A 26,528-nucleotide genomic window follows, 5' to 3' on the forward strand; every position below is an offset into this window, starting at 1 on the left:
GGAATGTCAGGGTCCCTACTGGAAGTGGCCCTGTTTATACTAACTGTGGACTTTACCCTTGTTCATTTGGTTACTATATCTACAAATAAAGTTGAGAATTAACCCATCACTCTTAGCATAAATATATTTTAAGAAAAGCTAAGAGTAATATTTATAAATAATGAATTCTAAATTAAGAGAACTTCTAACACTTGCTTTGTATACTTAAAGGGTATTAGCTGTATAAAAAAAAAGGTGTCAAAAATAAGAACATGTTGAAGAATGCCTGTGTACCTACAGTTGTGTTCTTTTATTTCTAGGAATAGCCCCAGTCAGGAAATAAGGCTACTTCCTTTTTTGTTTTCTGTGGTAATCTCCTTTGGATAATGTGATTAAACCTTTAGTTTCACAGTTTCAATTTATTTTTCCAAATTCAACAGCTCTGAAAATCTGACATCCTATCAGAACATGGACATTCTGATTAATGGTTATTTTCAATAAAACATCCAGTGCCACAGATGAGAAGATAAGAATAGTGAGCATCACCAGTTATTACTGTTCTCTCTGTTCCCACAGTGTGTCAAGGACTGTTATATATATATATATATTTAAAGCAGAACAAAACAAAGGTTTGTTTATTTGAAATGCGAAGCTATAGGTTGGTTTGGGGTTCTCAGTTTACTAAAGAAATTATTCCTTAGATTATATTTCAAAATGAAAGATAACATTAGAACTGGAGTTGGCTTTGGACATACTTCATTTTGGACTGGTTTTGCTATCACATTATCTTAAGATATTTCTGAATATTACCACTGTTTTAGGAAAGATTTTAAAATTTAAAGCAGCAACTTTCTAGGTATTTTCCCTCTTGTTTTAACACAGTAAATGTCTTTAAATTGTTTATGATGCCTAACTTCTGATGGACATTAGTTTCAATTTTGTTCTTAGTCATTGCAGATATTGACAAAATGTCATACAAAACTATTTTGTATTTTTTGTAGGACTGGGAAACAGAAAATCATGACTGGTATTGTTTTGAATGCCATTTGCCTGGAGAGGTGTTGATATGTGACCTGTGTTTTCGTGTGTATCATTCCAAGTGTTTGTCTGATGAGTTCAGGCTTAGAGACAGCAGTAGTCCCTGGCAGTGCCCAGTTTGCAGGGTGAGTACCTATGAGCTTTCCTGTGCTGGTTAGAGGGTTGGAATTAATTCATAATAGCTTCAAAAAGATATCCCAGGTGGTCTTGCCAGGTGCACGGATAAAGGACTGGAGGGTGGGGGTTATCTAATGAAATGATGATACTCATGAATGGACATCACAGAACACATACACCGTATTTCAGGGTGTGGATTTTAGAAAGTCTTAATCACGTAAAAATATATCCTCTTCCCTTCCCTTACCTGCCTCTGGCTTATGTGACTACTTTAATGGATGGCCTTTGGACATCAGAAATACGAAACCTACTAACATCTGTTCAATAGCTACTTTGTAATAAACTGTACAATTTATGGTATTCAGGAAACAGTTAGCAAAAGGCACGTTGTTGGGGGCATTCTGTATCTATTTCCCATTTTATATCCATGTAATGTTGCCTTTATTTTTGTCATATCATGAGTTTGTTTTTTTTTGCTTATATTTTATTTGGAGGGTGGAGGGATGAGACATTGTGTATAAAGAATTCTAATTATTTTTTTAAAGTAAAATGAAATTGCCCCATAGGTAAAATAGGTACTTTCCACAATTACTTTTATTCATTGATCCCACTGAGGAATATACATACTGTGATTGTTAGTTGCAGAATGTGGTATGTGTGTGTATACGAGTGGTATGTGGTGACTTATTACATATGGCATCGATGGTAATAAGGAATTATTTGATTGCAACCTCTATTATTTTATACTTAACTATTAAAATACTTATTTGGAACCATGCACATTGTTGAGATTACTCGTGATTTCCAGTTTGTTAATATGCTTTATAATAACTTGCGTAATTTAAGTATTTCTTTGCTTTTTCAAAAAACATTTTTTCATAATTTTTTCCCTCTCTGGCATCAGTCGAAAATTTCCTGTTAGCATCATAAGCAAACTACAGTATATGTTCTAGTCTTCTAACTGGCTTTGTATTGCCTAAGTGTACTTAGGCTTGCCATATACGTTATACTTACTCATTAGGCATACAACAGGCAGTTGGGATAGCATTTTAAAAAATGTTTAATGATGACTTGCCACTCAAATGCCTAGGTGCCAAATAAGTCATGTCAGTTCCCTAAGTCTGAGTAAATCAGTATCAATTTTCAATATGTAGACCTCCTCTTTGAGGTCTACAAGAATGTCTGTAAGAAATTAGTGTAAGTGGTGCTCTAAGTTTCACAATTTTGAGCAAAGGAGCTGTATTAATATTCATATTTTATTCTCTTGTGGATTTCGATTGTACATTTTAAAAGCAAATATACATCTTCCATTTTCTGATAGAAGTTTACCCTAGGGGAAGTAGAAAATTAATGAGATCAAAAAAAAAAAAGAGGCAATGTTACTAGTCACATGGGGATCCTAATATGGATGCAGGAATTAGGAAATACAGCTCTGGGTATGTCTGTATCTCTACAGCCATTGCTCTTTTGTATTTAATATTTAATTCTTATTTTCATAGTAAATAACTTAAACGAAAATACTGGGACTTCTGAGGACAGGTTAAACTTCTTTGTAGATATTTTGTATTTCTTATGGTAAGAATGGGAATTGAACAATTATTATACCCTTGAAGAAAATGTTTAATACTTCTTCCGTCAGAATTCACTATCAAGTTGTCTGATTCCATTTTGTGTTTCCTTTACTCTTTTTTTTTTTTTTTTTTTTTTTCTGAGACTGAGTCTCTCTCTGTCATCCAGGCTGGAGTGCAGTGGCATGATCTCGGCTCACTGCAACCTCCACTTCCTGGGTTCAAGCGATTCTTCTGCCTCAGCCTCCCGAGTAGCTGGGATTACAGGTGCGTGCCACCACACCTGGCTAATTTTTGTATTTTTAGTAGAGACGGGGTTTTGTCATGTTGGTGTGGCCAGGCTGGTTGGTCTTGAACTCCTGACCTCAAGTGATCTGCCCACCTGGGCCTCCCAAAGTGCTGAGATTACTGTTGTGAGCCATCGTGCCCAGTCTGTGTTTCCTCTACTCTTTACTGAATGGATGAAATTTAAAAAATTTTTACACTGTATTGGCTCATACAGAAACATGATTACCCTATTCTGTTCTGTTCTTCTCTTTTCCTTTCTTTTTGCCTTTGTCAATCTAGATATTTTTATACTGCTATATAATTGTGCTTACTGAAATGATGCTGTCAATAAAAATCTTGAATTTTTCATTCATTTTATGGTATGTGAGCTACTCCCTGCTAAGGCTCAAAAACCCTGTTTTCTAGGGTGAGGATGGAGAGTTTTATCTTGAGCTTTAAATTTTCCAAAGAAATAGTTATTCCTTTTAGATCCATTCTATTGTTTTATGGTATTCAAGAAAAAGATAAGTACTAACAATTCTTTTCCTTTGAGAAGGGGTAATAATAATCTTGAAATTGTAATGGAGTTTTTCATATCTTTAAGGTGAAGTTATTGGTTGATTTGTTTTAAATTTTAAGTATAGTGTCAAAACTTTGAGTAAAGCCGTTTTTTAGGAGAGTGACCAGATTTAAGTAATCATGGACTAAGAGAACCTAGAGTCTATAGACAGAAACTCAAGAACTGTGGTTCCGAGTCAGAATAACTTTCTACTCTGTTTTTTTTTCAATGTTTGGAAAAATATGGATTAATTAGATATGTTGATAAAGAATGATGAAGATAAGGTGCCATAGCCAAATTCCATATGGTAAAAATAATAAATGGAAGCTAACCATTACTACCTAAAACTGACAATGAAAAGAAGCCCTTTTCTAAGAGTTTGCAGTGATTGGAATACTATTCACTCTTACATTCCTTTCTCTCCCTTACAGTGTTGAAAAAGTCACTGAGAACAGGTGTTCTGTCTCCTAGCTGTCATCTGTGTTACCAGATTTAATTCAGCTCAAGCAGCTTTATCTTACGTATCTATTTCTGAAATATTTTAACAGGACAGTAATAGGCATTTTTCTCAAAAATAATTTTGTGACTTTTCATAATAAATCTCTAGAATCTTATAACCCTAAGAATAGTTCTTTGGAATGTCTGCCTTTCTAAAAAATAAACTTTTGCTTTATGGACACAGTAGATTATTATTGAAAAGTAGCTTATTAATATCAGATTAGATTTTACTTTGAGAAAGATTTAAATACTGTCCAGTTTCACACTTTTACTGAGATCTCTCTCATTAAGTTTTAGAAAAGAGATTTTAAAATTTGCTATAAAAAATTCAAATAATTTAGGATAAGAAAAAATTCCCAGAAACCGTATTCCATAGTAGGTAATATTCTCACAGACTTCTTCCTGTGTTGGTGTGTGTGTCATTTTGTTTGTATCTGTATCCACATGACTTTACGTTAATTACTGGATGTGGCTAGTGTGTATGTACTCGACAGTACCCCAGAATGACCTTTTTTTGGCACCTGTTATGATTTGAGAGGGCATGCTGTAACTTATGTGACCAGTTCCCCATGTAGCAGGTGTTCATCATTTCCACTGTTCGGTATGGAAACACCTGTCAAAGGTGACATATGCAAATGCTATCCTGGAAATCATGCCCCATTTCCAACTTCTGAGGAGGAGTCTTCTCATTATTATTTATTTCTGCATGAAACTGAAGTTTATATTTTGTTTTATTTGAATTTTATTTTCCTGAAATAGCCATGAATTTTCCAGGAAAAAAAATAAGAAAATCATACTCTTTTGTGAAAATTGCTTTTAAGATTTTAAGATTTTGTTTACAAAAAAGAAATACCTTTAAAACACAATATAGTCCATTGCATTTTTTTAAGATAGAAAATTATATACATTTATGTAATTCTGTCTGAACACCTTTGGTAGGATAAGTTTATTAACATGGGATTTTTAGGTTTAAAGGATAGTGTACACGTTTAAATTTTTGATAAAAATCACTGACTTGTTCTTCAGAATATTATACCCATGTACATCAACAGCACATGAAACTATTTGTCAATTTTTTGTTGCCTATTTGATAAGATGAATTTTTTGTTGTCGTTTTTTGTTTTTTTGTTTTTTGTGTGTGTTTGTTTTTAGGCAGGATCTTGTTCTGTCACCCAGGTTGGAGTGCAGTGGCACAATCATGGCTCACTGCAGCCTCAACCTCCTGGGCTCAAGCCAGCCTCCTCCTGCCTCAGCTTCTGAGTAGCTAGGACTATATGCACACACCAGTATGTGTGGCTCATTTTTAAATTTTTTTCTGGAGACAGGGTCTCGCTGTATTGCCCTGGCTGATCTTGAATTCCAGAGTTCGAGTGACCCTCCTGCCTTGGCCTCCCGAAGTGCTGGGATTACAGGCATGTGCCACCATACCGGCTGTCTCATTTTAATTTTGCTTCATTTTCATATATATAGTTCCCAAATTACAAAGTCATTTTATACTTTGAAGGCATGGTTAGAGACAGACGTGTGCTTGGACCTGCGTATGTGTGCGTGTGCTCCGTGCTTGCTGGCTTGCAAGCCTGCTGGTGAAAATCATGATACTGTAATTCATGGGCAAGGCAGTCTGTCATAAGAAGCCCCTGGGCAGCCAGCCTGCTGGGGTGGCACATATTGCCTCGTAGAGCAGGGCTGTTCGAGAGCTTCTTTGGTGGTGGAAAGGGTCTCTGTGCTGTGCAGTGTGAGCCACTGACCTTGTGTGTCTGTGGAGCCCTTGAATGTGACTTGTAGACCAAAGAACTGGATTGCAGTTTGCCACATGGGGCTTGTGGCTACCATATTAGATAGTGCAGTTTTAGAACATTCATGTTCTAAATGCCTATACCACTCCAAGAAAGCATCTTTAGGTATAAAATACTGATCTCTTGAGAGTGCCTGGCATTTGTCTCCCCATTACGCCGGAGTTACGACTTGGAGAGTTCTTAAAGAAGCATATAACTACTTGACTCCCCACCCTTCCTCTCCCTAGTATACACAGCAGATTCTATAGCAGACACTGCCCTGCACAGATTAGTGGCTATAATATCTGATAGTGTTGCTTTTGCTCTAATGCCTCATAAAAAGTCAGTCAGCAGAATAGCTTTTTAAAAAACTCTGTAGCAAAACAAAGTGTAGATTTTTTCCCCAAAATAATTGGCACTTTTTAGGTTAAGAATTTGGAGACATGGTTTGAAAGTAGGCCCCTATTTCCTCCTCTTTAATATGTGCATGTTTCTTACATAAATGAATTTTGATTTCATAACTTAGAGGAGTTGTAGATTCATGTTATTGCCCCTATTTAAATTCAGATAAATGCAGTTTTCATATTTGGACTAAAATTATCATTAGGAAATAGAATTTAGGGCTTTAAATTTTGTATGATGTGCTTTTACAGTAAGTGAGTTACAGAGAAAGTGAGTAAATGGGAAAATTACAGTGAGCTACCTGTTTTCTTTTCCATACTTGGCCCGCTGAAATGGAATACCACTCCACTGAAATCCCTCCAAAGAGTTTTGTCTTGGATTTTTACAATTGCTTGATAATATTAAAATTTTATATTACTATTCTTTATATCATTAACAAACTTTGGTGTACATCCCACTTTGAAATAAAAGGATCAAATTAAGTCACAAAAGACAAAGTAAATAAGTCAAGGTAATACAGAGGTGACATATTATTCCAGTATGTCTTTAAAAACTGGAAAAGACTTGTCCCCTACAAATGTTTCAGGTGGCATTTTTCTCTGTTTAAGGATCACAAGTTTTAAATTTTATGTTAATGTACAAATTGTAGGGTGAATCAAAATCAGCCCACTTAACAAGATGTAGAAACAAGAAAATGCAGATGAGGAAATAAAGAAGAATCTATGTGGAAGAATTTTATTACTAATTTCAAAATACTTTGGTTCTACATCTAATCCAAAAAGCTCTCCCGAATTTGCAGCACTTGATTCTCTGACTCATGTTCTTAAGCAAGAGAGCTGTTTGGTGGTTCTTCCACGTTAGTAGGAACTATTCCTAAAATTTATTTGCTCCTGCCCTTCTTAAAATACTCAGAATGATACATGTTTTGCAGGAAAGTTAAGACTTTAAAAATGGACTCATAGGAGCCTATAGAAAGCATTTAAAAGTAAATTTTAACTTGGAATGTTAAGCCTCATGTACTTTTAAAAAACTCACCATTGGGAGTCCACCTGGAGCTTTATCAGTTGGGTACAGGCTGGCATGTCAGTGTTGACTTAGGTCTGGGTAGGTTATGTTTGAGCCATTTGTACTGTAACTTTTTGTTGTTGAGATAGTTAAAGAAAAAAAAATCATGATGAAATCTCTCTGTTGAAATTAGAGAAATTTGTTTCTGGATACAGTTTTCATGCTTTTGGGTATGTAGGCAGTACAGTCTTTTTAAATTCCAACAGTAAAGAGAATGCACATATAATGTTTAGAATGAAAAATGGGATCAAATGCTGAATGAAAATACTTTGAACATAAATTCCTTATGTATCTATGAAGCTATAACTGCTCTTGCTTTCTGATCAGGCATATTTTAGTGTGGGAAATTTATTAATATTTTCACCCCAAATGTAAGTACTTTTACACTTTCAAGATACATATTAACAAATCTAGAATGGAGATTTGATTTTTAAATAAGTAGAGATTGAAGCCATTATTTTCTTAAATAGTAGACATAGTATTGAAAACAACTAATGAACATTAATCAAATATTTTTACAATTTTTAAGACAATTTATAATTTTATACTAACAAAAGGAGAAAGTTAATTTTAGAAAGATTGTGTCTGAGCCACGCACTTTTATAAGGTAAATTTGCAGTTCACCACAAGCTTAATCAGAGGAAAAAATAATGGGAACACTGATAAAGCCAGAGGATTTTAAAAATTGGATCTACAATATAAAACTATAAAATCCTATGTATTGTTATCTAGGCCCAAAGAAGAAGAAAAAAAGCTCATATAATGTACTGTATTACCTTCCTGTGATGAATTTAACAGTGGTTATGATCAGAAAGGATATGACTGTGAAATGTTTTGTATGTTGGTGTATTTGGCCTTTGTGATCTATGTTTTGGTGGTTTGTTTAGAATCTTATTCGAAGTTTATCTTTTATTTTCACTCTAAGGGATTGAGAAGGTGATAGTTGGGGTGTTTCCTATATCAGGATGCTTACAACTTAATGTAGATTAAATGGAAAGCTCACTCAGTGTTTCCAAAGTTCATGAACAGAAAATACTTACAAAGTACATGCAGTTTCCTTGTGCTACCTCTGCAGTGCAGAAGGGATGAGAGGGAGTGGGAAGGTAGGTAGTACTTACATTGGCTGGATGTCAGCCCCGTTAATCAAAGAACAAGTCATATTCATGCCTCGACCTGAAGACAGACACATTTAAGTTATTTTCTGAAAAGAATGGAAAGATTTATTCCGCTGAAGAACGCATTCTGCCTCTGCCGTTCAGTCTTGTTCTTCCTTTAGAGACTAGTGTTATGTAGAAGGGGAAAGGAACAAGTAGATACCAAACCTGTGTTCCATAAAATTTTTCTCACTTCCCTTTCCTATTCCTAAGTCATATAGCAAGCCACCGAGGGGCTTAAAGTTACCAGAAAAAGTGCATTAATATTGGAGGATAAAATTTCTGACATGCATGGCACCCTTTTCTCTGTAGATAAATACTATTTTAGCAGGTGTGTGTGTGTGTGTGTGTGTGTGTGTGTGTGTACCTGTGGGCATAGTGGATTTAGAAATACTACATGTTTTTTCTATCACGGTTTGTTTTGTAGACTATATTTGAGAGATGCTTTCATAGTTACTAAGTCAGCCCAGTAGTAGACTGGCTGCTACAAAGCTGCTCATATCATGTGAACTCTTGATCTTAGTCAAAATTTGTTATCTTCCTTTAGAGAAGAAAGAGTTGGCCTTGTAAAAATTAATAAATGTAGATACAGCCACAGTGGCATTCAGTGGCATTTTGTAAATCTGGATGAACAATTCTTGTGCGTTAGTAATTCTGCAGGACTAACTTATTGACTAAGGAGTGGCCTGTGACTGGAGTCTCATTTGCCAGGATGTTCTAAGAATCCACCTTGAGACGTTCTTAGTAGTTTGCATTATCTTGAGTTCCTACTTTTACCTGTAATAAGGCATATTTGTGATAGCTTACAGGAGGATTTTAAACTTGAATTCTTATAAGTTAAAAAAACTACTCTCAGAAGCTAAAGTGCAAAAACCTGTTGGCAGATAATCTGTGGGAGTTAGGATGCGGCTCTGTGGAATCCTGTGTAGTTTAATGTGATTCATTCCATAGGCAGAAGTGGGTAGGTCGAGTTTTCTACCATTAATACTAGCAATTAGTGTGATGTACTGTTCTTCAGGTCTAATAGGTAGGCGATTTCAGTGTGTCAGTACCGGGAGTTGAAAAAACCGAACAGGAGTGTATTTTTAGAAAATAGTTTTAGAAAATGATTTTCACTGATGGGCTACTTGAGTCTTAGTGGTTTGAAGGGAGAAGTGGCAGGACAGGGTAACTCATCACCACTTCCGCTGGACCAGCTTCACTTTTAACTTCTCAATTATTGGGACTTCATATAAATTATGTGTAATTCCTTTATATTCCATTGTTGCAAGTGTGCCTAGACGATATTACAGAGTGTTTTGATTTCTGTAACAACATAGAATCAAAATAAATTTTAAAAAAGCTCCTAGATCTCCTCTATAATCGCGGAACACAAAAGAATCAAAATAAATTTTAAGAGAATTTTATCTAAGAGAATTTATTTTGATTCTTTTGTTTTCTGCTATTACAATTATAGAGGAGATTTAGGAGCTGTTTAATCCCTAAAACGATATAGGTAATTTATGTGTAGATTAGTATTTCTCCAAATAAGATCTAGAGGCCACCTGTACAGGAATCACCTGGTGAGCTTATTTAAAACATAGTCTCCTACCGAGCGCGGTAGCTCACGCCTGTAATCCCAGCACTGTGGGAGGCCGAGGCGGGCGGATCATGAGGTCAGGAGTTCAAGACAATCCTGGCCAATATGGTGAAACTCCGTCTCTACTAAAAATACAAAAATTAGCCCAGCATGGTGGTGCATGCCTGTAGTCCCAGCTACTCAGGAGGCTGAGGCAGAAAGATTGCTTGAACCCTGGATGCGGAGGTTGTAGTGAGTCGAGATCGCACCACTGCACTCCAGCCTGGGCGACAGAGCGAGACTCAGTCTCAAAAAAAAAAAAAAAAAAAAAAAAACCACAGCCTCCAGGGTTCTACCCCAGACAGGCTCTGGGGGTAAGGCTCAGGAATCTACATTTCCAGTAAGTGCTGTAGGTGGCTATGCTCACTAATATTTCAGTGAGCTATTGGTGACATTATTCTTGATTGTTAGAAGTCAGCAATTGATATTTCAGTGTCATCTGGCAATAAAATGGTTCACACATCAGAAATAAAATTATTTATGTTGGTCAGAATATGCTGACACACAGACTTGGGTATAACTGCTTCACATTTTAGATGGGTCCTCATATTCTTGAGTTTAGCTGCATGGAATAGTTTCTCTAGTAGGCAATGAAGCCAGTAATGAGTGGCACCAGTTCAATTCAACTGATATGTATCGAACGTTTACTGTGTGCCAGATGCTATGCACGGCTGAAATTGACATTATGGACCCTGCTTTCACAAAACTTAGTCCCTCTAGGGGTCAACCCGTGTATTTGTACTGCCTGTGAGCTAAGAATGACTTTTACGTTTTCAGATTGTTGAAGAAAAATGACAAGAGAAATAATACTTTGTGACATGAAAATTATAAAAAATTCAAATTTTAGTATCCAAAAGTTTTATCGGAACACAGCCACACTCGTGATGTATGCATTATTCACGATTGCTTTGTCATTACAACAGCAGAATTAAGTAGTCGAGACAGAGACCAACCACATGGTCGCAAAGCCTAAAATATTTGCTCTCTGGCCCTTTACACTAAATGCTTCTTGACTTTTGGTCTAGTTTGTTGTGTAAAGAATATTCTGAGTATTGGGAACGCCCAAGAAAGTTTGGGGAATGCCCAAGAAAGTTTGAAGCCCTTGTCTCATTTAATCACAGACATGGGGACTTGGCTGAGGTGAACTCTAGCTGCATAGATAAATATGTCTGAAAAAAGAAGTCTAGATTTCCAATTTTGCACTTCATTCCTGCTTTTGGATAGTCAGTGAACCAAAATGACCAAGATCTCCACAAGTTCATTTTCTGCCAAAATAGGTTTCTATGACTGAAAAACTATATCGCTATAAAGAACTGAAAATTCTGTACTAATAAAGGTATTCAGTCCTGAATGCCCCTTTAAGTAATGATCCTTGGGCATCATTATCAATAATCAGCTATGGATAAACTTGGACAAGATCAGGAGTGGCCAATAGTGTCTTCCAGGCAGAAACACCGAAGGGCACCATGCTTTGTCTGTTGTTTCTACCTAGAGTCATCCGATTCAGTGTAGCCTGGCAGTTACTTACAACTGGCTTAAGAATCCCTTGTTCAACATGTTCAAATTTTCTGTTATTTTTTCCTTAAAGTAAAGGAGGCAGCCCCACCATCTGCTTTAGTTCTTACGCAAACGTCTACAACCCTGCTTCAGACATGTGATTACCGTCACTTTTAAATACAACAACTTTGCCATCTCATAGAATGTTTCTTTCTTGATGATTTGTAAAAGTTAACCACAATCACTCCCATATGCCACCAGGTGATACGAACTCTGGATTCTGACCTGAACCCTGTTACAGGGAGGCCTTGGTGGAAGAATCCTCAGGCCTGCAAATAGAGAATAGGAATAATTCTTCAAAGCCTGAGAAAGAATTGGATCAGAAATAATCTGTACATATTATAAAGCATTGTTTTTATGTTTTTCTGACCTTGTTGTCAAGAGCTATCTGCTTAGTTTACTTCAGAAGCTACCTCTTTCTTAGTTGTAGCTTTTTCTCAAGTCATTGAAAATGTTTTGGTCTGGCTGACAGGTACCAGCTGAAGCACTTCAGCGTGAACGCCACAGAAAGTGGCTCCACGGCTTGTTACCTTAGAAATCCCCAGAAATCTCCTTGAACAGCCCTGGGACAGAATGTGCAATGTCCTGTTGATTTCTTTTGTGAAATACCAAGTCTCTAAATTATAACTGGAAAGTCTTGGAAAGAAAACCCTCAAGTTTTTCAAATGTGAAAGCATCTTACAGCAAATGTTTTGTTCCTACAAAGCACTGGGAGGGATTTTGGTTCTGTCGAGAGTCCTCTTTTTTATGTGTGTCAGTTCAGCGAGAAAGCTCCTCAGCCTGTGAATCTGGGAGCAGCTTCTGTCGGCCTCTGTGGCCTTCCCTTGGGTAGTGTGAGGCCATCACAGAGCAGTGCTTGAGAAGGGCTTCATGGTGTCCGGAATACATCCCTCATTTATCACCAAAAAGGTGGGTGGGGCAACAAGTAGATAAAAGGAACACGGAAGCTTTCAACAAAATCATCTCCTTTGACTGTGAAATTCCGTTTGGTCAGTCCTTCTATACAGCCCAAATCATTGACGTTTCTAACTGTACTAACTGAAGAAAAAACCAACCCAAATACTTAAAACATAACTCCCATAGCACCCTTAGCATATAAATGAGAGAAGTATTCCTCTTTGTGCAGTTAAGTCGATTGAGAGCATCCTAGAGCTGGTACGTTAGGGTTCAAAATAAAAACTCAGGTTAACCTCAAGATCCCTTTGAAAGAGCATTTGAACATACACCAGTTTACATCTTGTCAGAACACCAGCACAGGTTAGAATCAGGGCTGCTGCACCAGCGTGTGCTTGTCCGTGTTTACATGACGAGGTCTCTTAGGAAGTTGGCGCAGTGCTCTTAATCACACCCAGCAGAAACCCCTGGGGGCTTTTAGGACTATGAATGCCTGGACCCCATCCCGCAGCTGATTGTATCAGAATTTCTGGGGGCGGCATCTGAGACATCGGTGGGCTTTTTCCTTTGAGGTAAAATTCACACATACACTGACATGCACAAGTCTTAGCTGTGCCGTTTGAAGAACAGACAAGGGCGTGCACTGGTGCAGCCAAGTCCCATCAAGCTACGGGGAAGCTCGCTCTCGTCCCTGGGTCAGTAGGTCCTCACTCCCACGCCCTCTCCCCAGACAGCCATTCCTCTGATTATTTTCTGTGAGGGATAAGTTTGGCCTGTTCTAGAACTTTATAGAAGTAGATGTTGATGTTTCTTAAAGGGTTCCCAGGTGGTCCTAACGTAATAGACACTTAAGTCGGATATCTGAATCTGAATGGTGCTCTGTTAAAATGAGGTAGAAGACATTCCTGGGGTAGTTATGAAGGTAATATCTTCAAAGAATTCTGGAAGTTTCATCAGAGTTGAGAAGATGGGGTGGGCCCTACCCAGATGACCTTGTTTCCTTTCATGCTTTACTCACTCATTTTTCCAGGCCCAGATGACCACTTTTGACTGCACTCAGAAGGAGACAGATACTCTAGCAAACTAGTTCTCAGCAAATTTAAACAGACAAAATCAGACTTTCATCCTCTATTATACCATTTAGTTTTGTGAAATTAAGGCACTCAGCATGAACTATATGCATTCTGTCTTCCCCAAAATAGGGAAATGTTGCTTGCACATGGTGACACCAAATTAGCAGTTCATTTGAAAATATTTAAACAGATAGAACCAAGTTTATGAGAGCGTGTAATATCTACAATTTATGTGAATTCTCTATTTAAAAAGATAGAACCTGAATATAGACCTTTATTTAAACTGGGTAATTACATGAACAAGTGTTACCTAAACTTCCGTACTACCGTTTCAAACTAAGAACAATCTAGTTAAGATGTTTTAGCAATAGTGATATTAATTCTGATATAAAATTCTGATTCTAGCAGTGCATAATCTTTGCCCATATAGAAACAGTGGATGGCTTTATTTTCTAAAGAGTTGGAAACAAGAGAGGTGAAAGCGCAGAAAGGAAACAACAACAACAACAACTCCTGCACATAATGCAGCGCACAGTGCCTTGCGACAGAAGCAAGAGGCCTTGTGCTGGATGGAGCCAGGCTGGTCAGCAGGGCTCAGGCCTCCTCTCCCACTGTCACTACTCAAGGGACCACAGAGCCTAGAGCTAAGATCCAGAGGGGAAGGGATTACTGCCCTGTTGAATTGATGGAAGGCTGTGCATGATATTTAGTGAATATTAAAATTATATTTCAGCGCTACATAACAGTGTTGGTTGTATCTTTCCTTTGAATAATATGTTTCCTATTAAAGGAACCATAACCCCACTGATAGTATTACAAGACTTCTCACCTGGTGTAGATTGCTATTATGTCTGAGTTTAGATAAATTCATATTTTAATGACATTGATATTTGAAATCAGTTTTAATAGTGCACCCAGAGTTTGAGTTGGCATGAGAGAAGGCCATGTAGCTAGAAGCATGTGTTTTTATTCTCCTTTTAAGAAGAATGTACATTTTATAAGTGCCAAGAACAACGTAGCAATCTCCAGCCTTCTTACGTTCTCTCTTCCCTGTATCTGACAGTTCATCAAACTGCTTACTTAGTACAGAAAGCAGTGCACCGAAGCATGTCCATACTAGTAAGTAGCTGATTGATTGTGCTTCAGATCCAGGGAGAGCGCCTTCTGCAGTCCTGTGAGACATGCAGAATGCAAAAATGGAGGATCATTTTTTACTGTAGTCTAGTGTACAAGAGGTGCCCGCTAGTATTTCGCAAATGTGTGTGTGTGTGTGTGAAAAGCACTGGGGATCTTGTTAAAAAGGAGAGTGGTTTTAAGTGTTCTCACTACAAAAACCAATTAGCTCTATTTCGCCATTGCACGTATTTCAAAACATCACACTGTACACCATTAAGTACATATAATTTCATTTTGTCAATTAAAATTTTTACAAAGTTTTTTAAAGAGTGGCTAACCAATGCTGCTGACTAAACAAATTTAATAACTAGAGTTCAGTGTTTGTTTAAAGTTTTATCTCTCAACAGTGCATATGGCCAAATACTGTGCTAATAAATTACTTGAGTGAGTTCTTCATATCCTCCTTCATGTGGCTGTGTCACTCATTTTAAATTCAGTTAAGTTCTTCTGTTAGTTTTCAAAAAGAGAATTCTCAAGTTATATCAATTTGTCTCCCCCCGCCCCCACCAGAAAAAAGATTATAAACCCAGGGCTCAGGAAATTTCGTTGCACTTTATATTCCATATCTCTGCCATGGACACTCTGTCTTGGCTATGCGTCAGTCACCTGAGGAATAAACAAATGAACAAGCAAATACGAATCACAGGCCCTGCCACCAGAAGTCACAACCCAGATGCTCAGCGAGTGAAGCCCAGCCACGTTGTATAAAAGTTTAGTCCATGTCTCTGATGCGAGGCCAGGGTTGAGAAGAACTGCTCTGTAATTGGCGTAAACGGAGCAGCTGTGGGCACAGGCCACAAAGCGGCATAAGGAGAGAGCACTGACTGACTGCGTTGCCAGAGAACCTAGGTGAGAAGTGGGGTCAGGAAGGTGCAGTGCAGACATGAGGTAAATGAAATTCAGTTTAGTTTCTCACTAATAAAATGTGTTTCCACTTGTTATTTAGATATTTTATGTGTATATAAACAGTGTACGTACGTATAATCAATTCACTTAAGCCCTAGCTAAAAGTTCTCAGTTATGTGAGAAATATTTGTCCTTTCCTCTACTGTATTTAGTGTACTGAAGTGACTTCCTATGCTTACAGTTCTTTCAGGAAGAATTATACCATTGGGCAGAGAATCATCATCTAGTGACCTGAAAAAGTTAAAGCATCTATTAAAATAGTGGCCACACCCACTCATTTCCTCTGCAGTATGAACTGATGATGTTTGCGTGCCTGGAGTTTTGCCTTTGCTTCCTTTAGGCTGTTGTAATATCAGGGACTTTGACTAAGGAAATAGGCACACTTGTCCTTGTTTCCTAGCTGTTTAGAAATAACATGCGTAGAATCCTATTTTTTCTTCATGTGAAGTTAGACTTTTTTGGTGCAATAAATTGAGGAACCTAATTAGCTTGCAGGCTAGACTAAGAATTGGAGTTATTACTGAGTAGATCCATGATGCTAAGAAATGGAGATGTTAGTATGCAGCTGTGCTGTACAAAGTGAGTGACACAGATTTTTAAAATTACCTTTTAAACAAAGAATAATGTTGTTTTGAAATTCACCATTCATTATTGCTAATTTAAGATGTTCCCTCAAAGGACTTAGGCCATTGATATTGTTTGTAAAATTAGCGATTCTCCCTTATGTCTATTATTTATCTAAAAATTTTTAAAATACCAAGAAAAGAAAAAATATATAATCCTGTAAGGATATCAGGTACAACATAATATTTTAAAATTCTCACCTTGTTACATTAGATGCTGTTTTTTATGCAAATGTCAAAGATTTCTCTCTGTCAGATATGTTGGAAAAAGAGCATCTTTTAATAAACTCTTTGCATACTATCTAAGTGTTTCATATATGTCTTTTACATGAATATAGACATAAGAATGATCAGATTTTGTACCTTTTTTATTCTTTTTTTTTCAATAGAGCATTAAGAAGAAGAATACAAACAAACAGGAGATGGGCACATACCTGAGATTCATTGTCTCCCGCATGAAGGAGAGGGTGAGTCCTGCTCAGGGAATCTTTCAAAATATCCCAAAACATATTTTACTGTGGTTCATTCTTTCAAAGTTGAATGATCGAGAAGTAACAAATATGTACATAGCAATATGAAGTGTGGAGAGCACCCCGTCATGTCATATTTCTTTTCTGCAGTAAACAGTTCTATAACAGGCAGTTAGATTTTCTTGTTTTGTCTGTTTTGGACATAGACATTTTGACATAAGCTACATGAGATTAGAAACATTTACATTTTTGAATTTCATTCATCAGAATGAACATTTTCATTGATGATGACTCTTTAAAATGAAAGGCAATTTTTCAAAATAACTATTCTATCACAACTTTAAGGAATGTCATATTAAACTATATAGTAGTATATGTACATTTTTTCTGTTAAGTTTTAAAGTACTTCCTCTGAGATTTTGCTTTAAAGGTAGAAAATATTGGCCGGGCGCCGTGGCTCCCGCCTGTAATCCCAGCACTTTGGGAGGCCGAGGCAGGAGGATTGCTTGAGCCCAGGAGTTCAAGACCAGCCTGGGCAAGATGGCAAGACCCTGTCTCTACAAAAATAAAAAATAAAAAGGTAGAAAATATTTTGAGCTTTAGGAATTGATGTCTTACCTGCCTTCCTTTAACCACATTTAAATTGATGTACTAACACCCTCTTAGGCTATAGATCTTAATAAAAAGGGGAAGGACAATAAACACCCGATGTACAGGAGGCTGGTGCACTCAGCTGTGGACGTTCCCACCATTCAAGAGGTAAAGTCGGTTTCTTTTATTTCCACTTCAAGTACATTTTCTTAACTAACAAGTTAAAGAATAATGTAGCAGTTAAGCAGATTTTGGTTGCTCTTCTTTCCTTGAACGTGTACTTTTTTCCACTTCCTAAAACAAAAGACAGGCATAACTACCAAATGAAGCATTATTAATTTGTAAATTTCATGTGCTTACTCTAATGCAAATTAGGTGTCATCTTTAAAAGGCCTGGTTTTAAAGATGAGCAGCCTGTAGCTTCTTGATCCTTGTTGATTTAAGAAAATGCCTTACAGCCTGGGCAATTTAGCATTTCAGATGTAAAGAATGTTTTCCAGGTTTAGCAGTGGTACCTGAGAGTTCCTCTCAGAAAAAAAAGTAAAGCATAGAACTGATCTGCAGTCTTGGGAAACAATAAAATGAACAAAAAAAATTATGATTAGAAAAGTTAATTATTCTTAAAGGTCTTAATTTTACCAACTATAGCTGAGGATTGTTAGTTTGTTCATCTCCAGTAACAAATTGCAACAACATCCAGTAGAACATGTAGACATATTTGCAGTCAGGGTTACTGAATTACTGATTTTGCACCTCATGTGTCATGTTGGAAATTTAAAATCTTATGCTTGGTCATTATAGCCTATAGGGAGACCACAGGAATAATTTTAAATCATCTTACAAGTTTCTTTCTTTTTTTTTTTTTTTTGAGACGGAGTCTCACTCTGTCGCCCAGGCTGGAGTGCAGTGGTGTGATCTTGGCTCACTGCAAGCTCCGCCTCCCGGGTTCATGCCATTCTCCTGCCTCAGCCTCCCGAGTAGCTGGGACTACAGGCGCCCGCCACCACGCCCGGCTAATTTTTTGTATTTTTAGTAGAGACGGGGTTTCACCGTTTTAGCCAGGATGGTTTCGATCTCCTGACCTCGTGATCCACCCGCCTCGGCCTCCCAAAGTGCTGGGATTACAGGCGTGAGTCACCGCGCCCGGCCACAAGTTTCTTTAGTACCCGAGAAAGACTGTGGCTGTATTATTTCAATATAAGATAAGGGTAAATGAAGGTTTTTCCCTTAAAGTAACTGGTAGATCCTGGAACAAAACCAAGTAGTTTTAATTTTACCTCCTACCCCCAGATTTCCTAGCCCCGGCCACAGCCCCTTCTAAACTGTAAGACCTCTACAGAATATGTAAGAACCCAGACGTCCCTTCCTCCCCGCTGCCTTTACTCATGCAGGTTCCTTCCTGTTGAAATCTTCTAAGATTTGTCACAGAGAGGGACACCTGAGATGTTATTTTAAAATTATTTATAAACCAATTCCTAGCCCCAATTCAGAACTATAAAAATATCTTAGTAGTTATGGTAAACTGTCACAGAGGCTAACAGTTCTGTTTTCAATCTCCATCCTCCTGTGTTGTAAAGAATGACAGGTGTGTGCTTAGGGTCTCACTGCCCACACTGGCCCAAGCATTCGTGCACTACCAAGCTTAGCAGCAGCTTTCTACATTATTGTCAAATGAGATGTTCAGGCCATTAAAGTTCACTCTGATAAATTAATGTAGTGTCTTTGTGGCTGCGGGATATCCGACCTGCCATGCTTCATTATACTATATTATTAAAACCGCAGGTGGCGTTGTTGGCTTCTTTTACACACATTCTCTGTCAATACTGTGGGATGGCAGTAGTCATCCTGATGTCATCCTAGAAAAGACTGCTTGTCCTGTGAACTTAGTCCAGACAAGTATTTTTACTGGTAACTCTTTTCGTCATTCTGTTTTTTGCCCTCTGCAGAAAGTGAATGAAGGGAAATACCGAAGTTATGAAGAGTTCAAAGCTGATGCCCAATTGCTTCTCCACAATACCGTGATTTTCTATGGAGGTTGAATATTTTTGTGTTTTTTTTTTGTATGCATTTTTAAACACACCATTTACATTCCATGTTGAACACTATCTTTTACAAAACATTACTTTCAAAGAATTAATACCTTAATGATCTACAAGTAAGTGATAATGTTAGAGTATAAGGTTAGGCATATCTGGTGATATAGATTATAGAATGGACTGGCCAAAGACAAAATCATAGTATACTAAATGATGAAAACACAATTATTCTTTACAGTTTTATATGTATTTGTTTTAGCTGAGAGGTTTTTAATAAGCACTATGATTAATTCTGATCATTTCCCCACTAGTACCACATCATCCAAAGGTAAGGTCATTCTCTATACCCTGAGAATTAGTGGTTGTATTGGATGGAAAACAAAAGCTGCCTGTGTAATTTTATTTTGCTATCGTTATTTTAAATGGACATTTTGGTTTGAAATGGTAGATGTCTACTTTTGCAAACTGAAAGAAAAGGATAGTAACTTTGAGTCTTATATTTGCAGACTGTTGCTTATAGGTAATATCTATTTTTAATTACAGCAGACAGTGAGCAAGCTGACATTGCGAGGATGCTATATAAAGACACATGTCATGAGGTACTATTCATTGCCCAATAATTATACTCTTTCTATAACTGAAATTAATTTATTTCAGGATTCCACTCTTATCTACATTTTAGTTGTGCCATTTCCTTTAAATGTCTTTTATTGCCGGGCGTGGGGGCTCACGCCTGTAATCCCAGCACTTTGGGAGGCCAAGTTGGGCGGATCACGAGATCAAGAGATCGAGACCATCCTGGCCAACATGGTGAAACCCTGTCTCTACTAAAAATACAAAAATTAGCTGGGTGTGGTGGTGTACGCCTGTAGTCCCAGCTACTCGGGAGGCTGAGGCAGGAGAATCGCTTGAACGTGGGAGGTGGAGGTTGCAGTGAGCCAAGATCGCGCCACTGAACCCCAGCCTGGTGACAAAATGAGATTCTGTCTCAAAACAAAACAAAAAAAGGTCTTTTATTTTCATGTTTGACATACATGAGGCAAAGGTAAGGACTGCTGTGATTGGCAGCAGATATTGTTACCTTCCTGAGGAATATTCAGTCTGAAGTGCCAACCAGTGAGGTCCGGGCAGGGCCCAGTCAGACCAGCCTCGGCTTCTGTTCCAACTTTGGCCTGAGACCAGCGACACGGTTCTAAGAGGACAGTGACAGGGTCTTCCAGTACCATTTATTGAAAACTTTAAAATTTAGGCTTAAAAGATTAAGAAACAAAATTCAACACTATTTATATACGTGAATGTTAATTTACATGGATACATTTTATATAGTTTAATGTGTATGTATATTTTATGTAGGCTAAAGTAGTTTCTTTTCTTTTTCAGCTGGATGAACTGCAGCTTTGCAAGAATTGCTTTTACTTGTCAAATGCTCGTCCTGACAACTGGTTCTGTTATCCTTGTGTATGTGAAATTTTGTGATTTTTGTTTTTTACCTCAAGTGTGTAACATACAGCTCTAAGGAAGTTTATTTCCAGTTTGGTTAAAGATTATAATTTTCTTCCTAAATTTTTAAAATATCATAGTATATATGGGTTTAATGAGTATAAACAACTGAAATGAAAAAAAGTAACAGGGCTTGTTATCCATTTCTGATTTTAAAATGAGATACTGAATAAAAATAAATATTGGGTCCTTTTTCTTTTTGAGACAGGGTCTCACTCTGTCGCCCAGGCTTGAGTGCAGTGGTGTGATCTCAGCTCACCGTAGCCTCGACCTCCCCCAGGCTCAAGTGATTCTCCCACCTCAGCCTCCAGAGTAGCTGGGACCACAGGCACACGCCACCACACCTAATTTTTGTGTTTTTTGTAGAGATGGGGTTTTACCATGTTGCTCAGGCTGGTCTCAAACTCCTGAGTTCAAGCAGTCCTCCCGCCTCGGCCTTCCAAAGTGCTGGGATTACAGGCATGAGCCACCACACCCAGCGTCTGGGTCCCTTAATAAAGTGAATTTTTGTTTCTCCTTTCATCCTTTCACGAGAGAGAGACCTAAGGCTTTGCCTTTGTCTGTAGCTGTATAATTTCCCCCAAAATAATACAGCTTCAAACCGTGCACTGACAAAGGGAATTCTGAGCATTCTTGGCCGGCAGCCTTGGCTGCCTGAGAGAAGCCAGCCCTGTGAAGACAGACAGTACTGTGCCAGCCTAAAATTTCCCCATTTCTAACAAATTCCCAGGGGTGCTGGAGCTGCTGGCTCCCCAGCTGCACTTGGCCAAGCGGGTGCTCTTGTTTGCCACTGTCATACATGTGGATGGCCTTGCTCCAGTCCTGACCTCTTTTGAGGAATAAGGTTCATGTTGGCACTCTGATGCAAATATAAAATCAGTCAATCCCAGAAAAAAAATCTTGTATGTGTTTAGGAGTTATGAAAGAAATATTTTAGAAATAATGGATTATATGTGTCTAGTTTAATATTAATGGTACACTTGCATTTAATACTTTAACAAGGTAAAACGTTTAATTTCCAGATACCTAATCATGAACTGGTTTGGGCTAAAATGAAAGGTTTTGGGTTTTGGCCAGCCAAAGTCATGCAGAAAGAAGACAATCAAGTCGACGTTCGCTTCTTTGGCCACCACCACCAGAGGTAATTTGTGATCCCATGTTCAGCGGTCACAGCTGTGCTTATGAAGTCCTTAAGAAAGTTTGATGATTTCTCCATCAGAGATGCATGAAGTTTATTTTAAATTGGAAAAAAAACACATTATGCATCCAAGAATACGTTCCAAGATAAATTGTTTCCAGATATTTTTCAGATATTGTGTACTAAACAGGAATTTTTAATAACTGACACTGTTGAACTTCAGAAACACATTACTGTTAAGACTGAATTTATAGTACAGTGGGCAGAAGGGCCTCAGAATGTGTCCATTCCATAATATGGTAATGGAATTACCATTACCATATTCACAGTTACTCTAGTTGCTCCAGCCATCTTCAAGGCTCAGTTAAAGACATAGACTAAAATCGTCAATCTTGTGATCTTACAATGTGTGTAAATACCTGAAGTGTGCGTAGAAATAAGCCATAATAGGAATAAAGAATTCACATGCAATTTATTTGGTTCATTTAACACAGATATTGAGATAAGGTGAAAAAGTGACAGAAACCAGCTACATGATCTAAAAGTCATACTTTGTAAGGATTTAAATGAACAGTCCATGAGGTGTCTCCTGTCATGCCAGGAGGTTATTAGTGCATAGAGAAGCTACACAATGAGGGACCTTACTCCTCCCTGTGGTAAATTTTTACTTAGTCTTCATTAATTTAAACAGAAGTGTAGTTATAAGAAACCTATAAATACTGTAAATTTCCCAGAAGGTAGTTCTGTTCTTTCATAGGTAGATACACACTTACCTGACACTGTCATGTCAAGAAACATTAAATAATGATCCAGTAAAATAACTCAATACAAAATGGATGTTTTAATTACATTATTAAGTGGTAATTTTTAACATATGCTTAATACATCATACTCAGATGGTTTCAGTTTCTTATCAGAATAGGCAAGGAAATAATGTATTTTTGGTAGGTTAGGGTAAGTCTTTATGTGAGATTGTGTCCTTGCTTCACCGTCTTCTACCCTAATCTTGATACATTAGTCAGTTTCTCTGAGCCTTAGCAAAATAAAGGCCTCATAAGAGTTTTTGTAAGGTTTAAAGAAATGTTGCTATAGAGAGACCTGAGCATAGTACCTAGCACATAGTGAGTACTCAATAAAGGTCAGCTTTTATAATACAACAGATATTCAAGGAATAACGGGGGAAAGTTTGCTTCAATGTTTTTCACATTAAATAAAACACAGTTAACTTAGAAAAAACAAGAATTCAGTTATTTTTATAGCCATACTAATAGGTAAGAATAATCTGATAATTAGAACTTTTTATCTATATATTTTTCTTTTTCATCAACTTGCAAGTAGCTTTATAGTGTCTTCAACCATCAGTGATATTAATAATGAGTTAACTTGTTAGATGTCATTCAGTATACTATGCAGAAAATATTTTTAAAGAATATTTGGGTTAGGCCAGACACGGTGGCTCACGCCTGTAATCCCTGCACTTTGGGAGGCCGAGGCGGCTGGATCACGAGGTCAGGAGATCGAGACCATCCTGGATAACACAGTGAAACCCCGTCTCTACTAAAAATATGAAAAATTAGCCAGGCGTGGTGGTGGGTGCCTGTAGTCCCAGCTACTTGGGAGGCTGAGGCAGGAGAATGGCGTGAACCCAGGAGGTAGAGCTTGCAGTGAGCAGAGACTGTGCCACTTCACTCCAGCCTGGGCGACACAGTGAGACTCCGTCTCAAAAAAATAATAATATTGGTGCTAATCTGCAGCAGTCCTAGAGTAGTTTGTCACCTGAAGAGAGAATTAGGAAACATCAGATTACATTTTCAGAGGTATTTTTTTTCCATCAAGCTTCTTAGGTCCTGGAAGATTTTATGTAAATAGTTCTAGACAGATGGGACTCTTGAGGACTTTATTTTAGAAAATAAGAGTGGTTGACAAACTCACTGTGTAAAATCATTTTCCTTTTTCCTGGATACAATGTGAACAATTTGAAGTGAAGGACTGGTTAGGATATACTTTATAGTCTTCCATATTAGAATGTTTATTTTTAAAAATTTGATAAAATTATAATCATGAATTTTTAATTATTTAAGCAACCTATGCTCAAAAGGTTCTGGTTGATGAGGAGCCACTGGTTGCAAGTTTTGGCTAATTATTCTTCTGCTAGTTCATCATATCATTACATGTAAATGGGAGGGGAAAAAATGAATGGTTTTGTACCATTCCCTCCTATACACGCAAATAGAATATGCTGCTCGTCGGAGACAATGAGCACGTTGTAAATCTCCAGCAAAAGAGTCGAGTATGATTGTGTTTACATGTGAGAGCTGCTTTAGTGAGGTTTTTGTAGGATTTGCAAGATTTTGCCTGCCAAAGAAAAGTAGCTGATAAGACCTGTCTTAAGGAGGCTGAATCTTTCTGCTGCAAGTGGCTGGTGGATGGCATGGCCCAGGCCAGGAAACCAGGTACAGACAAAAAAGAGGTAGAGCACTTTGGGCTCACTGACATCAGATCACAGAACCATTTTATTCTGCAAATGTAGTTAGAGCATTGGCAGACATAGAGCCAGATTAGACTATTCCTCTTGTTATTAGACTTACCTTAAGTTGCGGGTGTTTGTTTGCTTTTTTATTTTTTGTAGATCAGAGAGCATACCCCGTGATAATCAGATTTCAGTTTAAAAAATTATCTACAGTACTGGAGTTGATTAAAGGAGAATAGAAGTACATTTAAAGAACAGATGTGAATCCACTTTATTTAAGATAAATAAGGAAAATACTCTTACAGATACAAGTTCATTCCAGGTAGTCAGCACTGCTTGTAACAGAATTCTCTCTCAAAAGCAAACTACTTTGAAAAAGTGAACAAACCACTTTTATTGAATTCCTACTACGTAATAGGAAATCAGTAAATATCTGTTGATTGGAAGAGTAAATATATTCAAAATCTAATGGCAAGAAACTGTTCCACAAGCATGATTTCATTTGTACTCTGCATTAGAGTTTAGTTTTTCAAAGTTCAGTTTACTTTGATATGGTTTTTAACAAAGTACTTACGCCAGATGAGACATAGTTGATATAATATTAACCAATATATTCATAAATAATGTTATGGAAGTTCAAATCTAACAATTTTAGCTGTTGTTAGCATCTAATGATATAGATTATTGTATATTTAAAGTGTGCTTCTAGATTATAAAGCTTGGCTTGTACAAGGAAGTGGAAATCGTTATTTATGGCTGAGGCACATGTGGCCATGATTCTCTAAGAGATTCCTTCCAACAGTCATAGGCCCAGTATTTCTGGAGCGCTATAATTACAGGCCAGGGATGAAAACTGTGGTATCATATATACTTATAGCAGGAAAAAATCTTTAACAGAAAACTGAAAAGCATAAATACGTGTGTTTATAGTACCATATCGCAACTTGTACTCTACCGTAGAAAATGTCTGTTACTCATGCATCCATACAGTTTCCTACCTCATTTGTGATGTTCCCTCTGCCTGGAATCTCTTCACTCATATTGTCTGCTGTCTAAATCTTATCTTCCAAGACCAAGGCCGAATAAAATGTTCTGACCACTCACAACCAAATGTTAACTGTTCCTCTCCATAGCACCCTAGAGTACCTTTACCACCTGCTGCATTGCATTATAATTATTCCTTAGTTCTTTCTGACAAAATTGTAAGTCCCTCAAAGGCAGAGGCAGTGTAGGAAGTGCCATCCTAATAATCAGAAGACCCGAGAGATTCCAACCACTAATAGTTTACCTTAACACCTGTGGGCAGCATCTCTTGCCGCTGTCAAATGAGGCAATGAAACTCAAGATCACGTAGACCCCATTCACTTTTCCATTCTTCTTAGTGCCTTCCCCTGGTACACAGTAAACATCTGTTGAACACAACATTTGGGATGGATACAAATTTAAACCGAGAAAGAGACCAATGCCCAGGAAAAAGTGTTCTTTCCAACAGAAGCAAATGTAGTTTTCCTTCTCTAGTTTTAGATATGTATCGCACTTATGTTCACAGCTAAGTACACTGTGGCTAAATAATCAGTGGCTCTGTGTGTTCATCTGGTTTCTCTAATGAGTAGAGGCATGATACAAATATGACTTACTGGATAATATTTTTAGATCTTCCCATTTTATATGAATATATGTATGTATCTTATGAAAATTTTTGGGCATTTTCAAGTGATTCTTTAGTGCTAACGGCAAATAGCTAGATGGGTTATATTAGTTTACAGTATTCAGAACAACAAATAACTTTAAAAGGACTTATGAAGAATACAGATATGAACTAGGACAAGCTAAGCTGATTGAATTGTGAACAATTGGGAGGCATTTGTGAATCCAATTCTGAGAACTTTTGTCGACTGTGAAAGACAAAACAAATCTCATTTATTTTCCGCTTGGTAACAGTTTATTTATTCAAGCCATGACGAAGCCTAAGTGATTGTGGTTTTCGCAATTAAAAGTAACGGCAGAACCCACAATTGCTTTTGCACCAAGCTAACAGACGAGAACTGCCACAG

General features: G+C 37.4%; 1 protein-coding gene across 24 annotated transcripts in view; it reads left to right on the forward strand.

The window, feature by feature from the left end:
• ZMYND11 (zinc finger MYND-type containing 11) overlaps positions 1-26,528 on the forward strand; it is a 124,581-nt gene that overhangs the window by 90,638 nt on the left and 7,415 nt on the right. For 13 of the 24 annotated variants that reach the window (XM_055092343.2, XM_003827754.6, XM_003827753.6 and 10 more), the window contains 7 exons: positions 981-1,142; positions 16,659-16,736; positions 17,406-17,498; positions 19,277-19,364; positions 19,910-19,965; positions 20,747-20,824; positions 21,889-22,007. In XM_055092343.2, coding sequence (XP_054948318.1) covers positions 981-1,142; positions 16,659-16,736; positions 17,406-17,498; positions 19,277-19,364; positions 19,910-19,965; positions 20,747-20,824; positions 21,889-22,007 — 674 coding nt within the window. The remainder of the gene's footprint in view (positions 1-980; positions 1,143-16,658; positions 16,737-17,405; positions 17,499-19,276; positions 19,365-19,909; positions 19,966-20,746; positions 20,825-21,888; positions 22,008-26,528) is intronic. The other 11 variants (XM_057298797.2, XM_008953079.5, XM_008953078.5 and 8 more) reach the window with 3 other exon arrangements.

The sequence above is a fragment of the Pan paniscus genome, chromosome 8 (assembly GCF_029289425.2).
Source record: "Pan paniscus chromosome 8, NHGRI_mPanPan1-v2.0_pri, whole genome shotgun sequence".
Classification (NCBI taxonomy): Eukaryota; Metazoa; Chordata; class Mammalia; order Primates; family Hominidae; genus Pan; species Pan paniscus.